The 18,168-nt window shown below is 40.2% G+C and overlaps 1 protein-coding gene and 1 pseudogene across 10 annotated transcripts in view; one reads left to right on the top strand and one right to left on the bottom strand.

Moving 5' to 3' along the window:
• Positions 1–18,168, top strand: part of Ctcf (CCCTC-binding factor) — a 46,449-nt gene that overhangs the window by 14,671 nt on the left and 13,610 nt on the right. For 5 of the 9 annotated variants that reach the window (XM_030243280.1, XM_006530646.4, XM_030243282.1 and 2 more), the window contains exons 3-6: positions 2,235–2,403; positions 12,610–13,399; positions 13,712–13,882; positions 15,515–15,648. In XM_030243280.1, the coding sequence (XP_030099140.1) occupies positions 2,386–2,403; positions 12,610–13,399; positions 13,712–13,882; positions 15,515–15,648 (1,113 nt within the window). In that variant the 5' untranslated portion in view covers positions 2,235–2,385. The remainder of the gene's footprint in view (positions 1–2,234; positions 2,404–12,609; positions 13,400–13,711; positions 13,883–15,514; positions 15,649–18,168) is intronic. The other 4 variants (NM_181322.3, NM_001358924.1, XM_030243283.1 and 1 more) reach the window with 1 other exon arrangement.
• On the bottom strand, positions 9,023–12,608 carry Gm5915 (predicted pseudogene 5915; annotated as a pseudogene). The gene has a single exon (NR_163601.1). The product of NR_163601.1 is annotated as a predicted pseudogene 5915 (transcript).

Genomic DNA, 18,168 nt, shown 5'->3' on the forward strand with positions numbered 1-18,168 from the left:
TAAGAATGAATTTCTCATATAAGCTGTGAAGCAGACGTTACAATATATGGTACATATAGGACTTTTGAGCTAGGGTTTCATACAGCTTAGATTGGCTTCCAGCTTTGTGGCCAGTGATGGCCCTGGCTCCAGATCCTGCTGCCCTTGTCTCCTGAGTGCTCGCCCCACCACCTCACAGGCCTTACTTCCTGTTGTGAGGCGAGCACTCACATATCCCTGGCTGCTCTGGAACACTATGTAGATCAGGATGACCTCAGCATTCTCAGCAGTCCTCTCTTTCTGCCTTTCATGTGCAGTTACAGGCATGTACCATGAAACCCAGGTTTTTGCTCTCCTCAGCATCTCTATGTATATTGATCGTGTGCCTCTTGTCGCCTGAGTGCTGGGATTAAAGGAATATGCCACTATATCTAGCCAAACCCAGTTTTATCTTATCAGTAACAGATTGTTGAAAATATAACTTTTCTCCCAATGACTAAATGCTGCAGTGATGAATATGAAGTATTTGTTTTGATAGTTTCCTAGGAACAATTGAATACATTTAACTACATTATCTTACATGCTACACTACTAAGATTTATGTAGTCAAAAATTAATACCTGGGCATGTGATTGCAAATTTGATGGTGCTGGTTTGATTTGCTGGGTGGCCAGCTTTTTTACATAGGTTCTGTGAATTAGACTCTGGGTCCTCACATGTGTGACCAATGTTTTACTTAGCTATTTCCCTACCTGTTTTACTTGTTATTTTGTTTTTGCAATACTAGAGACCAAACCCGGGACATCAAAAGTACTTGGCTCCCAACTCTACCTCCCAATTTGATTTCTTACAAAACTAAAACATATGTATATTCTGATAAGTATGTATACCTGAGTATATGTATATACGTGTGCCACAAATGTGCAGCAGTCATGTTTCTTTAAAGAATTCTTTTTTTCTCTCTTTTTCAAGACAGGGCTTCTCTGTGTAGCCTTGGCTGTCCTGGAACTCACTTTGTAGACCAAGCTGGTCTCTATCGAAATCAGAGATCCGCCTGCCTCTGCCTCCCAAGAGCTGGGATTAAAGGCGTGCACCACCACGCCTGGCTCTTTAAAGAAGTCTTAATCTCCCCTTTGGTATTTAATCAGTCACCAATTCTTATAGAAACTTAGGAATTTATCCAAAAAGACATTTTCAGGGGGGACTTTTAAGATTTTTTATTAGAATTTTAGGCAATTAAGGCATGCACAAACAGAGGGTAGTGATGCCCATATTTGTTCTTAGTATTTGGGAGGCAGAGGCAGGGTCTACAAAACAAGTTTCAGGACAGCCAGGGTTACACAGAGAAAACTTGTCTCAAAACAAACAAACAAAAAAGGCATGTTAGTGCTACAGTTCACCTAAATGCCTAAAACGCTCTTTGTCATCTTGGATGGTGGCCTTTAAGGTCCCAGAAGCCTGCCGCCATACAGTAGTTCTCTTATCTTTAAAGAAATCTGTGGAGTAGGTACCATTATTTTTTTACAGAAAGAGAAACTGAGGCAAAGAAGATAATATACTGTAGATCTCCTTGCTTATTGGTAGAAAAAACAAGAATTGGAATTCTGGTGTGTGTTTTGTTATTCTTGGTTTGTGTGTTTGTGCACTCATGAGCACATTTACAGTGGCATGGGTATGTTAGCAGATAACTTGCAGGTATTGGTTGTCTCTACCTAGGGAATCCAGAGTGTTGGATTCAGGTTGTCATGTCTGCCGACTAAAGCAAAGCCATCTCACTAGCACCAAGGTTTTGGTTCTTAATGACTAATTCTGTTTATTCTTACCCTTGGGGGGAACTACCTACTGCTCAGCAATCAAGAATACTGAACTGACAGGACAAGGTGGCACACAAAGTCCCAGCGCTGGGGAGGGGATTCACTTGACCAGTGGATCTGAGTTCGAGGCCAGCCTGATCTACAGAGTGAGTTCCAGGATAGCCAGGGATACAGAGGAAAACAAAACCAAAAATGAGTACTTAACTGCTCTTGCAGAGGACCTAGCTTCAGTTCCTAGCACCTACTAGGTGGAACATAACTGTCTGTAAATACTGTGTCAGGGAATCTGATGCTCTCTTCTGATTTCCTATGGCTCCTGAGTGCAAGACACACACACACACACAAAATATTAAAATAAAAAAATACACTACAATATTTTTCTAATATTAGTGGTTAACAAATCTGATCCCTTTACTCTTTTGTTTTTTGTTTTGTTTTTAGAGACAGTATTTCTCTATGAATCCCTGGCTGTCCTGGAACTTGCTCTGCAGAGCAGACAAGCCTCTAATTCAGAGATTCACCTGCCTCTGCCTCCCAAGTGTGCAAAGGAGCATGCACTGTCTTTATCAGGAGTTTCCATGACCACCTATTAATGGAACCTTTGTCAAAGGTACTTGGAAATTTTGTGTCAGTTTTGAACATGTGCAGCACTCAGCTAATCATGGCACTTAACTATCCCGGGCTTTCCTTTCTTCACGTTATCAGTTACTAATTTCACTGCAACATGACAAACATTGGAAAGTAACTGTTAGACAGCTATAGCCAGTGCTGCCACACTACTTCTATTTCTTTCTTTACTAGTGAGGTTCCAAATATTTTTTCTTTATCTCCCATTTGAGGGTTTTGTTAGATTTGGTATACAGGATGGGACCCAGAGCCTCAGGCATGCCTTCTGCCATTAAGCTATGCCATTTGTTTTTACTACCATTGGTAGTGGTGGTGTTTTGGAGGTTTTTGTTGTTGTTGTTGTTGGTGGTGGTTGGGTTTTTGTTTTGTTTTCTTCAAGGAAGGGGATGTCGGGTAGAACCTGTGGTGTCTTTGAACTTCTGGTCCTTTGCTTGTACCTCTGGAGTATTGACTTGAGCAAACTGTTCCAGGTTTCCCCAGTATATTTGTGGTTTTTGCCCAGCTTTTTCTTTTGGCTTTATACTGTACATATAAATATTAGTGTTTCTTTGTTTTATATAACAAGATTAATATATTGTTATAGATGCTGTGAATACTTCTTTTTTGGACAGGATCTGTAGGCTAAGCTTCCCTCAAACTTCCTGTTAAGATGAAGGTGACCGTGTGCTTCAGATTGTCCTGCCTCCATCTTTGGAGTGCTAGGATTGTAGGTACTTGACTTCATTCCCGTTTATATAGTGCTGAGAATTGAGCACAGGGCCTTGTGCATGCTAAGCAACTACACTCTACCAACTGAGCTGTATATCCCTGCTAGTCTTTATTTTGTTTAAGGTGATCATATCTATTTTCTGTTCCCTCTGTGCACACGTTCTAGGCTTTTTAATGTTTCTCTGTACCAGAGCCCTGGCTCCCTCGGGCTTTGTAGACCAGGCCTGGGACTCAGATCTGCTTGCCTCTGCCTCCCAGGTGCTGGCATTAAAGATGCGTACCACCAAGCAGGACCCTGTTTCGAAGTATATGTTATATAGCCTTTGTTCTCAGATTTAAAAACTGTTCATCTGTGTCATTTTTCTTCTTTTCCTTTACTGATGCTGAAGTTAGAACTTACTGCTTTGAGTATGTGTGTTATATACTGAACCACTGAGGTACTGTATAGTTTTTGTTTTGTTTTATAGATTTGGCTCTTACTTAGCTCAGAGTGGCCTTGAATTCTCAGTAGCTCAGGAAGGACACCCCCAGACTCCTAATACTCTGCCTTAAGGCTAAGGTAAAGATTTCTGAGATTTTACTGCATTTGTCACTAACTCCTGGCTCTGAGTTCTTTGACTTTGAAATAGGTATTTCAGTTTTTTTTAGTTCATACTATTATTTGTTTGTTTCTTTTTCTTTTCTTGGGACAGGGTGTGGCTGTGTATGTGTATATAGACCTGGATGTCAAGATCCAGACTGGGCAGAAGGCCTAGGGTAGAATATTAAATTCCACAGGGAGATCTAGTCAGATAAGGACAGAAAAGTCCCTTTTGGATTTACCCATTAGCAGTCATTGTTTGCCTCAGAGCAGCAGTTCAATAGAATTCTAAGGAATAAAAACCAAAATTGCTGAACTAAGAGGTGGAAGAGAAGAATTAGAAACAGCAGATGTGGAGTCAAGTATACAGAAAATACCTGATAAAGACTACACGGTGAAATGAGATTGAAGATGGGAGATATTTGGACAGCAGAGAGCTGAGAGAAAAGCCAAGAGAAGGCTAAAGGGGATTGATTTAGCAGACTGCCTGAGGGATATATAATTAAGTTACGACATAGGAGCATGACTTTTCAGGTGTCTTCAGTTAGAGTTAGGTCCTTGTATCCACTCTGTCAAAGGTCACAAAACTATTTGAACCAGTTTTCCTTCTTCTAACCCTTCACCCCCAATTGTCTACGATCTCACTTGCTCAATCTAAAGGAAGCTCCCCCTCCCTCTTCTGTCTAGAAGTTGATGGGATAATGGTTTAGTTGCTAATTTTTTTCCCCTTAAAAATTATTTGAGCTCGAGTGGTGGCACAAGCCTCTGGAGGCAGATAGATAGATAGATCCCTGAGTTCAGGGCAGACCTGGTCTACAGAGTGAGTTCCAAGACGCCTAGGGCTATTATACAGAGAAACCCTGTCTCAAAAACAAAACTTGTTTTATTTTCAAACAGGTGTTATGTAGCTTGGGATGTACTTGAGACCTTTCTATGTAAGCGAGGGTGATCTTGGTTTTGTTTTTTTGTTTTTTGTTTTTTTTAAGACAGGGTTTCTCTATATAGCCCTGGCTGTCCTAGAATTCACTTTGTAGACCAGGCTGGCCTCAAACTCAGAAATCCGCCTGCCTCTGCCTCCCAAGTGCTGGGATTAAAGGCATGCGCCACCACTGCCCGGTGTAACCCCTCTTTTTTTTTTTTCTTTTTTTTCTTTTTTGTTTTTTTTTCCAAAGATTTATTTATTAGAATAAGTTCACTGTAGCTGTCTTCAAATGCACCAGAAGAGGGTATCAGATCTCATTATGGGTGGTTGTGAGCCACCATGTGGTTGCTGGGATTTGAACTCAGTACCTTTGGAAGAGCAGTCGGTGCTCTTACCCACTGAACCATCTCACCAGCCCCATAACCCCTCTTTTTAATTTCATTTTTTCCACCTTGATGATAGAAGATTCCTGTTCTGAGAATACCATTGTGATAGGGAAGGGACTATTATTGAGTGGGAGAGGGGCAGAGAGCCTCTCATAGGTATGAGGCCCTGGATTCTATCCCAAGCACTGCCCCCAAAGAAAAACAAAAACAAACCCCAATTACCAAAGAAACAATGTATCATTTTATAGTAATACTGCAACCCCCAGGGTAGAACTATTTAACCAAATAATTTTTTCCTTTTTTTGTGATATGCCGAAGGCTACAATCTGCCTTTCTTTGAGTTGAGAAAGTAATAGGTAGTCATCTGTATGGAGAAAGTGACCTTTAGGCTCAGAAACAGATCGCTCTCAGAGGCTCAGGGAAAAGAACCATGACAAGGAGCAGCTAAAGAAAGAAAGACTCCTTTCCTTGGGGTTAAGGAAAATTCAATGTTGTAGACCCCTTTTTAGTAGTATCATTCCACAAATGAGGTTTAATAAAATCTATGAAAGGTGTGGTGGTCATAAACAAGGAAGATGGGAGAGGACAGAGATTTAAGCAATGAGGATTAAAGCAGGAGTCAAGAAGGGAGGAGATGGATTAAAACTGCTAACAGGGACAAGGCAGCTGGAGAGTATTCCCTCCAGGGAGTAAAGGAAAGAAGCCAGAGACTGTTGGGTTAGTTATTGATTCAGAGGAGGGAATCACTTCTGGAGAAAAGCTAGACGAAGGAATGAATCTACTGCTCAAAGAGATGCACTGAGATTTCTAAGCAGGGATAGGTTGCTTTTTCCTTTATGTGATGTTTCTCTAGAAGCTGTTGCTTTAAGACTTAAGTAGATGCTGATGTTCATGGATTTTAAGTCCTGTATTCCTTTCATTGAGTATTGTCAGCTCAACTCCTTGGCACACAATTGTTTTCGATTTGCATTCCTTTATATGTTATTTTTTTTTCTACCTGGTATAATTCTGTGACTTCTTTTATATAGGATTTTTATTTAATATTTAATGTTTTAAGTTTTCAGACAATTGATTTTTATGGGTTCAAATTATGTGCTACAAAACCCCAAAGAAGGCGTTAAAGAAAAAAAAATTTTCCTCGACTGTTGATTTGACTATAATCATTTGTTTGTTTGTTTGTTTGTTTATAAAGAAACAGGGTGTCATGTAGCCCAGGCCTGCCTCAACTCATTCTAAACAAGGCTTAACATTAAATCCTGATTTTTTTTTTTTTTTTTTTCCTCTCCACTTACCAAGTGGTAGGCTTACATGTGAGTGTTACTATACGGAATCCTGCTTCCGTTTTTATGGGATCTTTATTTAAATAATCCAGATAATGTAGTGATTCTCTGGCAGGGCTACCATTAAACATTACCACACATGGAAATTAGTATCTTTTCTAATGGTGTCTGTAATGTAAATAGGGCCTTTTCTCTGTTCCCTAACTCCAGCTATTTGTATTATTGGTCTTGTTTGCTATGATGCTAACTTTGGAGCTTGTATGATCTGGAAAACTTAAAAATAGTCATAGCTGGTGAGGACATGGTGGCACACTCACCTTTAACCCCAGCAGAGGAGGCAGAGGCTGGTGGTTCTCTATGAGCTCTGAAGCTACATAGTAACAATTCCAGTACCCTGGAAGCTGAGGCAGAATTAGGCTGGCCTGGCTACAGAGTAACACCTATCTGAAGTAAAGAAGGAAATGAGAAGAATGATAGCTTAAAGTTAAATGGCAGATCCTGATTGTTGGGTAGGGGTGAGCCCAAAATTCTGTGTTTCAAACAAATGTCAGAATTATCCCAGTGTTGTTGGTCCTCAGACCTTACTTTGAGCAACACAGTTGCCTAGTCATGGGTTCTAGTGTTGGTGTTGAGAACTTTCATAATCAGAAGTACTAGATCTTACAAAACTCTGGCATGCTGATGCTTAGAAATTTTAAATTTATAGGTAGATTATAAAGTTCCTTGACTCCTACTTTTTTTTTTCTTTTTTTAAATTTATTTTATGTATGTGATTACACTGTCACTCTCTTTGGGCACGTCAGAAGAGGGCATCAGATCCCGTGACAGATGGTTGTGAGCCACCACGTGGTTGCTGGGAATTGAACTCAGGATCTCTGGAAGTGCACTCTTAACCTCTGAGCCATCTCTACAGCCCGACTCTTATCTTTTATAGTAACATTTTGTTATATTTGTCTCCATTGTGCTAAAACATTGTATTATTTAGCCAAATGGTGATGTCACCTTTGGGGAAGCAGAGAGTTCAAGGCCAGCCTGGTCTACAGAGCTAATTCCAGGACAGCCTAGGCTGTCTCAAAAAAAAAAAAAAAAAAAAAAAAAAACCAAGGGAGCTAGAGACATGGCTCAGGAGTTAGGTACACTGACTTCGATCTTCCAGAGGTCCTGAGTTAAATTCCCAGCAACCCCATGGTTGCTCACAACCATCTGTAATGGGATCTGATACCCTCTTCTTGTATGTCTGAAGACCAATGACATAAATAAATCTTTAAAAAAGAAAACAACAACAACAAAAAACCTGTTGTATTGTTTTGCTCTTAGATATTTAGAGCAAAGGACAATAAAAGCAGATAACAGCAATACAAACCAAAATGGCTATCTAAGAAGTTTTCCATCATCCTTGTCTTTATTCCACACATGTTGGACTTTGTTGAATTGGTCCAAAAAGTTGCTATATTGAGGATATGGGTCAGAGGTAGAGGTCTTGCAATCCTCAGCACCACTGACAAAATAACTAACATGAGAGAGACACAGACAGAGATAAACAACTTGTACATGCCTAGTCTCATAGATTTTCCTTTTATTTTAAATTTGATGGTTCTGTTTTGTGTTTTTGAGGTGGTATGTTGCATGACTTTACCTGAAGTGACCTAACCCTAACCCTAGCTGATATTCCTTTACCTTAGGTATGGTATCAACTACAATCATAGAATGATTCCACTCAATTTGAGTTCCGTGAACAAACCAATTTGTAAATTTATTGGGGTTACTTATAGGAGCATATATTACTCAGACAGTTGTGTGACCAAACGTTCCACCACAGGACAGGAATTCCCTGCCCAACTTTTGAAAGCAACTCTGCTGAAAAGTGTCTTCCCCACACCCCAATAATTGTGCGCTTTGTATAGAAGTGCTTGAAGAGGGAGTTTGTAGAACTTTTAACTTTCTAAGGTTCTTCAGCCATTAAATTTCATGAACTTCCTTAGGCTTATATTTTCCTTAGTTCCCTTTGTCTTCTGAGTCTCCCTATTCTATCCTGTCCTGGATAGAATGTATGTATGTTTGTTTGTTTGTTTGTTTGTTTGTTTCTTTCTTTCTTTCTTTCTTTCTTTCTTTCTTTCTTTCTTTCTTTCTTTTAAAAAGATGCATGACAGTTTTTTAAAATAGCTCAGGCTAGCATTGAAGTTGCTATATACCCAAGACTGACTTTAAGTTTCTCCTAATCTGCCTCTTGCTCCTGAATGGTTAGGATTACAGTGTACATCACCATACCCAACTATTCTGAGGCATTGTTCAACACAAAGCCAGTGCTTTATTTTATTAGCAGCCATATAACAGCAAAGTAATGGCCTCAGGAAACTTTACTATCTAAGAATGAGCTGGATCTGAAGAAAATGGGAAGGACACAGGGATAGGACAAGGAGGGAGAACAACAGTGTTTGGGTAAAAATACAATTTCTTGTTGTAATCATTGTTTCGTTGTTTTTTGTTGTTGTTGTTGTTGTTGTTGGACATAATGTTTTGTTTTAAGACAGGGTCTCACTATATATCCTTGGCTCTCCTGGAACTCACTATGTAGACCAGCCTGGCCTCAAATTTACAGAGATACAGCTGCCTCTCAAGCCTAGGGTTAAAAGTTGTGAACCAAATACATCTTTCAATTTGGGTGAGAAGGAAGGACAGTACTGGGATTGAATTTAGGGCCTCATTAGTACTAGACAGGTGTTTGGTTTTTTTTTTTTTTTTTTTTTTTTTTTGCAAAGAGAGCAAATTTTATTTGGTGAAGGCAAACATCATCCAAAAGAAACCAGATGGGCAAGGTGCTGTGACAGGGGAGCCTCTGGGGCCACACAGAAATCACACTGGGCAAGGAACAGGCTCGGGATACAGAATGTCCTCAGCCGTTCAGCACCGTCCAGACAAGCTCTTCATAGTTGATGCAACCATTGCTGTCCTCATGCCCCGCCACTAGCATCTCTACTTCTTCCTCTGTCATCTTCTCACCCAGTGTGACTAGGACATGACGGATTTCAGCACCCATGACGGTGCCATTTCCTTCCTTGTCAAACACACGAAGGCCTTCAACATAATCCTCGTAGGTTCCCTGGTCCTTGTTCTTGGCCACGGTCTGTAGCATGGGCAGGAAGTGCTCAAAGTCCAGCACCTTCACATTCATCTCATCACTCTTGGGGTTCCCCAGGACCTTGAGCACCTCGGCGTTGGTAGGGTTCTGGCCCAGGGCCCGCATCACATCCCCACGCTGGCTGTACAGGATCTTGCCATCGCCTGTTCGGTCAAACAGCTGGAAAGCCTCCTTGAATTCTGCAGTCTGGTCCTCAGTGAAGTCACATCTTGGCTGCTGAGCTCTGCGGGACCTTTTTAGACAGGTGCTTTGACAGTGAACTGTATTCTCAGACTTCTTTTCTTGTTTTGAGGTAGGGTTTCATAACATTCCAATTGTAATTTATACAAGAACTTTTGACATGGTCATGCTACTTTTCTCCAAGCCTACCTTATTTTACCTTGAACCCTTTTCATCCTGAATCAGACCATGGCTCTTTCTCTGTAGATTTCATAATGCCTTCCCAGAATGCTGGCTAAGACACAGTGCCCACACAGAGAATTCATGAACTGTGTCTCTAGTAAAGTAGCCAGAGCTTTGTTTGAGACTGGACCAAGAACATAAAGCACTTTAAATTGTTTAGGGACACACACACACACACACACACACACTCACACTCACTCACACACATTCTCTCTCTCTCTCTCTCTCTCTCTCTCTTGTTTTTGTTAGGTTACAGCATTGCTTTAAATCAGACTCACTTTACTGTCAGCTAGTTTTTTTGCTTATTTTTAGATCTATGTGTATGGGTGTTTTTCCTGCGTGCATGTACATATACCAGTCACATGCGTGGTGCCCCAAGAGGTTAGAAGAAGGAATTGCAACTCCTGGAACTTGAGTTAGAGCCAGTTGTGAGCTCCATCTGAACCTAGTCCTCTGAAAGAGCAATAAGTACTCCTGACCAAGAAGCCATCTCCAGCTCCCCGTTTTACTCATGAAGTTGTTTTTGTTGTTGTTGTTTTTGTTTGTTTGTTTGTTTGTTTGTTTTAGTTCTTAGTTATTTAGTGTTTGTGCGCGCATGCGCGCGCGCGTGCGCGCGCACACACACACACACACACACACACACACACACACACACACACAGGCATGCCACAGTACACATGAAAGTCAGAAGAAAATTTGTAGGAGTTGATTCCTTCTACTACAGTAGTCCTGGGCATCAGAGTTGGGTCATTACGATTAGTAGCAAGTGCTACTTCTGAGTCATCTTGCTGGACTGTTACTTTACTCTAGATACTACCAAGATTCAAGAGACAGAAACTGTAGACAGGCATGATGGCAGAGGCAGTCAGGCCTCCCTAGCAGTGTGATTACAGGCCCACACTGCCATGCCCAACTTTCCAAGTGGGTGTTGGGGATCAAACTCATGTCTTCATTGCTTTCTCAGAAAGCACTTCACCCACTGAGCCATCTTCCTAGCCCCACACAATAAAGCTTTCTGAAAAGTGGTATGACAAAGTATGGTCATTAGGGAGAATTTAGGAAAAACAGCAAGGAAGGCATGGGCTAGGAGTGTAGTTCAGTGAGGCCGTGGATTTGACACCCAGAGCCATTTAAAAGCAAGCAAAGTCTCTTCTAGTGCTTTATAAATAGATATAAAGCGTACTTTCTTGTTTTTGAGTCGGGGTCTCATTATGTAGCCCTATCTATTGTAGTCTAACCATAAACTCAATGACTCAATAGTGGTGGGATTAAAGCTGTGCACCACCATGCCCTACTCTCTACAATGTATTTTTTAAACTAATTTTTTAAAAAGATTTATTTATTATTATATCTAAGTACACTGTAGCTGTCTTCAGACACACCAGAAGAGGGCATCAGATCTCATTAAGGATGGTTGTGAGCCACCATGTGATTGCTGGGATTCGAACTCACAACCTTCTTTAGAGCAATCAGTGCTTTTAACTGCTGAGCCATCTCTCCAGGCCCCTAAACTAAATTTTTTTGTTTGTTTGTTTTGTTTTTTTCGAGACAGGGTTTCTCTGTGTAGCTCTGGCTGTCCTGGAACTCACTTTGTAGACCAGGCTGGCTTCGAACTCAGAAATCCGCCTGCCTCTGCCTCCCGAGTGCTGGGATTAAAGGCGTGCACCACCACTGCCCAGCTAAACTAATTTTTAATTGGAAGAAAAAAGTAAATGCATTTGTGTTTAACATTTTGAAATGTGTATATGTTGAGGAATCATTAAATTTAACATATATTTTCTCATTTGTAGTAAGAAAAGGTAGATATGTAGAATGCTAACTATTGTCTGCACAGTGTACAATAGCTATCTTAAACTTTATTCTTCTGACTGAAATTTTTTATTCTTCATTGTGCTCCAAATGAGTAAGCTTTTAACTAGCTTTACTGGTAATTTCTAATATAATTAAATATCCAGAATTAAAGTTTCTAAAGTCTGGTGTCTCTTTGTTGTTTATGATTGGGTGTCATTGTGTGGCCAAGCTACTCTCAAATTTCATCCTCCAGTCTCAGCTGTACACATGCTAGCTTTCTAGTCATGCCCCACAGTACTTAGCACTGGTAGTTCTTTGTGGTAGAAGACTGACCTATGCCTTCTGTGATTCACCTGATGTCATTAATAACATCTCAGTAATAACAACTAAAAAATAGCCTTAGACCTTGCCAACTGTCTCAAGAAGCTAAGTTCTCTCAGTTGTAGCTTCAACTTTTCCTTGTTTTTTCTTTTGGCAGTTTATTCGCATAAGAAACCAAAATTAACATTGTAGTGTTTCTCTTAGACTGAACTTCTGCAGTATATTTAACACCTGCTGTCACCAGTTTTCTGTTAATTTTGAGTATAATCTAGAGTCTTGATCAGTTTCAGATTTTTTTGTTTTGATTGGCAAGATTTATAATATAGGTGGTGAATTTTTTTTTCTTCCATCAAAGAGGAAGATATCTATTAAATAACCATTGATGGATGCCTAATTCATTCACTAAGGTGGGTTTTTTGGGGGGTCAGGAGGTTGAGTTTTAGGGGTTTGGCTTGGTTTTTGGTTCTTAGAGATAGGGTTTCTCTGTGCAGGCCAGGCTGGCCTCAAACTCAGAAATCTGCCTGCCTGTGGGTTCTAAGTGCTGGGATTAAAGGTGTGTGCACCACTACCACCTGCCACTCAAATGATTTTAGTTTAAAATGTGTGCTTTGATTTGAGCAAACCACATCATAAATAACATCTGTGTTCTCCTTAATAAAGGAAGGGGAGATGGAAGGTGAGGCGGTTGAAGCCATTGTGGAGGAGTCTGAAACTTTCATTAAAGGAAAAGAAAGAAAGACTTACCAGAGACGCCGGGAAGGGGGCCAGGAAGAAGATGCTTGCCACCTGCCCCAGAACCAGACAGATGGGGGTGAGGTGGTCCAGGATGTCAACAGCAGTGTACAGATGGTAATGATGGAACAGCTGGATCCTACCCTTCTCCAGATGAAGACTGAAGTCATGGAGGGTACAGTGGCTCCGGAAGCAGAGGCTGCAGTGGACGATACCCAGATCATAACCTTGCAGGTTGTAAATATGGAGGAACAGCCCATTAACATAGGAGAGCTTCAGCTTGTCCAAGTACCTGTTCCTGTGACGGTACCTGTTGCTACTACTTCAGTAGAAGAACTTCAGGGGGCTTATGAGAATGAAGTGTCTAAAGAGGGCCTTGCAGAAAGTGAACCGATGATATGTCACACCTTACCTTTGCCTGAAGGATTTCAGGTGGTGAAAGTGGGGGCCAATGGAGAAGTGGAGACACTAGAGCAGGGCGAGCTTCCTCCTCAGGAAGACTCTAGCTGGCAAAAAGACCCAGACTATCAGCCACCAGCCAAAAAAACAAAGAAAACCAAAAAGAGCAAACTTCGTTACACAGAAGAGGGCAAAGACGTGGATGTGTCTGTGTATGATTTTGAGGAAGAACAGCAGGAAGGACTGCTGTCTGAGGTTAATGCAGAGAAAGTAGTTGGTAATATGAAGCCTCCGAAGCCAACAAAAATTAAAAAAAAAGGTAAAGTGAGTTTATCTCTAATGGACTTGTACAACCATTTGGGGAAAAGGATACAACAGCCTCTATGCAAGTTATTTTGTCAAAAAAAAAATTTTTTTAAATGTCTAGTGGGTGCCATGGCTTTTAATCAGTCCAAAAGAAGGGTTTTATTTATGTTTTTAAGTTCTCAAGAGAAGTGAGTATTAATTCTGTGAATTAATTTCTACTTAGATTGACTTTGATTATAAAAAGTTAAGAGAATATCATTGTAGTTTGGGATTAATCTAAACATTGAAGCACTGTAACAAGTCTTATGTTTTGTTTTGCATATAGGTGTAAAGAAAACATTCCAGTGTGAGCTTTGCAGTTACACATGTCCCCGGCGTTCAAATTTGGATCGTCACATGAAAAGCCACACTGATGAGAGACCACACAAATGCCATCTGTGTGGCAGAGCATTCAGAACAGTGACCCTCCTGAGGAATCATCTGAACACACACACAGGTGCTGCATAGTAATGTGGGCTACGGCATGGTAAAGGTTAAAACTCGGTTCCTAATTCACGATTACTGCAGTAAGAAGTTGAAGAATATTATTTTTGTTTCTTCTTGTAACCTGCAGTTTTTCTCTGACATAATTCATAAAGATTTTATAACATTATGTTGTTAAGGATTGGTAGAATTTGTCAGTGTGTACACATTGACATGAGTACTCTGTCTTAAACTGTGCTTAAGCTGTGAAAAGTTCATTCTGTGGTTGTCCAGACTTGGTAAAACTTACTCACCTAGTTACTCACCTAGTTAAGCCAGCAAAAGTCAAATGCGCACATATTGAGTGCCACTTCCGATGAAGATAAGCTTTTCATCTTCTAAATGTGCTTATATTACATTCTAGGAGGCATTCTTTGGATTGTTTGTTTTACTAAGACAGAGTCTTCTACATAGCCCTGGCTGTCCTAAAATTTACTATGTAGACTAGGTTGGCTTATAGTGCTGGGATTAAAGGCATGAACCACAGTGCCAGGCTTCTAGTGGGTACTCTTGGCTATAAAGTTATAGCAAACAAACAAACAAAAAAAAGACTTGCTGAACATGAACCTTGAGCAGAGGACATGGTGGTCTTGTAGTACAGCCTGATGGATGCTCCACAACAGTCTCCAGCTTAATAATCGTCAAGCTTTGTTTCCCAGAGACAGAACTCTTTTCTTCCCGAAATAACACTAGATAAAAACCAGAGGTCATTATTTTGATTACCTTGTTCCTGAAATTAGTGCTGCTTTCCTTCCCTTGATAATTGTTTTATTTTTCTGTGCCACCAGATTATATATACACGCTTCATAGAAAGAGTTTCTCCATTCTCTCCTAACTTAGTGGTACTGAAGAAGCAAATTTAACGAGTGAATAGCCATTCCTTTCCATTTCTTTCTTACTGTAATTCTTCCATCAGCACTTCCCTGTTCATACTTCATCTTTTTAGAAAGTCATTTTTGTAGAGTTGTTCATGGTCTTTTATGCCTGTGAACCTAAGCACTCAGGAGGCTGGGCACTCGGGAGGCTGGGCACTGGGCACAAGAGTTTAAGGTCAGTCTGGGTTATATATTTATGTATTGAGACCTTACCTTTGAAAGGAAGGAAGAATAATTTCTGCAGGTGTCTTTTCTTATTCTTGACATTGTGATTTTCCAAATTACAATTGTTTTTGGTGGGAGGAGGTGTTTAGAAACAGGGTTTCAATGTAGCCCTGGCTGTCCTGGAACTTAGTATGTAGACCAGGATGGCCTTGAACTTAGACTATCCCCGAACTCTGCCTCTGTCTCCCAAGTGCTAGGTTAAAGGCATGCAACACCACTGCCCACTTAATGTTGTTATATTTAGGACTAAAATACACTGGAATTTCTATTAATGGTTGGATTCATAGTAACCACTATATTTGCAAAACAGAAATAAGGATTTTTCTATTCAAAGGCACTAGAATCAGATAATTAGCAGAAACTAAAGTTTAGCATGTGTTCTCACATCTTAGGGACTAGTGATGAGAATTTATCCAGGGCTCCTGTAGCTTGTAGAGCTGGTAGCCATACATTGAACCCTGTCATGAATTGTGCCATTAATTCCTGTTATTCCCTCCTTCCTTTAGGTACTCGTCCTCACAAGTGCCCAGACTGCGATATGGCCTTTGTGACCAGTGGAGAATTGGTGCGGCATCGTCGTTATAAACACACTCATGAGAAACCATTTAAGTGTTCCATGTGTGATTATGCCAGTGTAGAAGTGAGTGTCTAGTTCTTTATTATTGAGAGCTCTCTTAGACTATGGTGGGCTTTTTTGTTTGTTCTAAAGAATACCTATTCTAAGGCTGAGCATGCTAGTTCATGCCTTTAATCACATCATTTAGGAACCAGAAGCGGATGAGGTATACCCTTTTGATCGTAGCATTGGACAGGCTGAGAATTGTTAGTTTGAAATTACCTTGGACTAGATACTGAGTTTGAAACCAACTGGAATATAGTTAAGAGCCTGTCTTAATAAATGCAGTGCTAGAAGGTTTAGGGTTGGAGCTATAGATGAGTGGTACAGTGCTTGCCAAGCAGCCGAGTTCATGAGCCTCTGAGTTTGATTCCCATCACTTAGAAAAAAGGGGCTGGGGGGTGTAGGAAAGATAATTGGCTTTATTATTTGAATTTCCCTATTGCCAAAACTGGATAAGGATACTAACAAAGGGGGAGGTTACATGACATTAGTAAGCAACCAAATCAAATATTATATTGAAAAATAAGTGATGAAGTATATCCAAAACAAAACTAATTCAGCAGTGTGTGTATTACTTTATAGGGAGCTGGAAGAGGGGTAATAAAATTCAGTTCTCATTACTGTGTCAAGTTCCAACAAGACTAGGGAAAAGCCAGAGCAAATCCCTCTTAATTAACTGAATCACTGAAGTGATCTATCATGCCTATAACCTCAGCAGTGGGGAGGCTGAAGCAGGTGGAGTGCTGCAGGCTTTAAGCCAGCCTAAGCATTAGAAACCTTGTCTCAGATCATCATCATCATCATCTAGTATCTGAATGCTACTGTTTCATTGTTGTATTGAGAATTACAGCTAAGGGAAGAGAGTATGTTACAAGTAGACAAAAATTACGATTTTTTAATTATTTGAGACAAGGTCTAACTATTTATGTATACTAGGCTGGCCTGGAGCTCACAGAATTCTGCTTGCCCCTGCCTCCTGAGTGTTGGGATTAGAGGCCTGTTCCTCCACACCCAGCTGTTTGGTTTTTTTTTCTTATCTATTTTTCTATTTGGGTTGGGGGTGGGGATGCTTCCTGCCGATCCTTGACTATAGCAGTTTTTCTTTCACCCTTTGGATTTTTACTTTGAAACTCTATCATTAGTAAATGATTTACTCAGTCATTTTCCCAGGCCTTAAAACATCATTTCTTAAAAATTTTTATTTTTTAATTTTAGAGAATATACAGCAGTAAAAGACCTTAGAGGAATTCAATGGAGGGAGACCAAATATAAAAGTATGGGCCGGGCAGTGGTGGTGCACACCTTTAATCCCAGCACTTGGGAGGCAGAGGCAGGTGGATCTCTATGACTTTGAGCTCAACCAGGTCTACAGTATTTGTTCCAGGATAGCCAAGGCTACACAAAGAAACCCTACCTCAACAACAACAAGTATATAGAAATGAACATTTTTTTTTGCACGAACCCAGTGTTTGAACCCAGTTTCTTAGGCATGAACTCAACCACTGAGCTGTGTCTCCAGTTTCCAAACATCTCGTACTAGTGTAAAGGTTGTGTATCTCTTACCAGTAATGCTTAACACCAAAGGTGCTTGAAGATTTCTTCCAGGTTTTGATTTTTGTGGTTATTTGTTGGGGGTTGGTGAGTTAAGATTTTATTTTTTAAATTATATTATGTGTGGAGTGGTTTGGGTTCAAAGGGCCACAAGAAGTTGGGTCCCTTGGATATGGAGTTGCAGAAGATTAGTTGTGAGCTGCTGTAACCCTGCCATGGATCTTTGGAAGAACACTGGACAGTCCTAACCACTGATCTGAGCTATCTCTCCAACCCCACCTTGTTTTGGATTTTAGAATATTTGTATAAATATACTGATATCTTGGCAAAGGGACTGAAGTGTAAGCATAAGTTTGTGCACAGAGATGTAATTTTATGCAGTTACTTATGGTGTAACTGTTTTCGGTGAGACCCACCACATAAGATCAGTATCAAATTTGCTACTTGCTGATGTGTTGGTTCTTAAAATTTTTTAATTTGGGACACTGGGTGTAGATGTAGCTCAGTGGAAGAATACTAGGCCCTGTCTTGAGTCTCCAGTACTGTTAAAGAGAAAAATAGTAATAATATTTAATTATTTAAAATTAATAATAATATTTAATTATTTAAATAGTAATAATTTTAAACCTCTTTCAATTGGAGTTAGACCACCTATACTAAGAATAATAGGAACTATGAAACCTTGAGGTGGTTCCAAATCTGATAGTAGTGAAATGATTGAAATAACAGTAAAAACCATTTTTGTAATTTTTGTTTTTGAGACAGAGTTTCTCGGTGTATCCCTTGGTTGTCCTAGAACTCACTCTGTAAGCAAGACTAGACTGTTCTCAAACTCAGAGATCTACCTGCCTCCACCTCCCAAGTGCTGGGATTAAAGGTGTGTTCCATCATGCCCAGCTCTCTGTTGTATCTTTAGACAGAAAAGGTTACACATTTTTGCAAAGGGCATAAATAAGTGAAGATTACAAGTTGATTCCAAAGTTTTAGCAA

The sequence above is a fragment of the Mus musculus genome, chromosome 8, assembly GCF_000001635.26.
Source record: "Mus musculus strain C57BL/6J chromosome 8, GRCm38.p6 C57BL/6J".
NCBI classification, from domain to species: domain Eukaryota; kingdom Metazoa; phylum Chordata; class Mammalia; order Rodentia; family Muridae; genus Mus; species Mus musculus.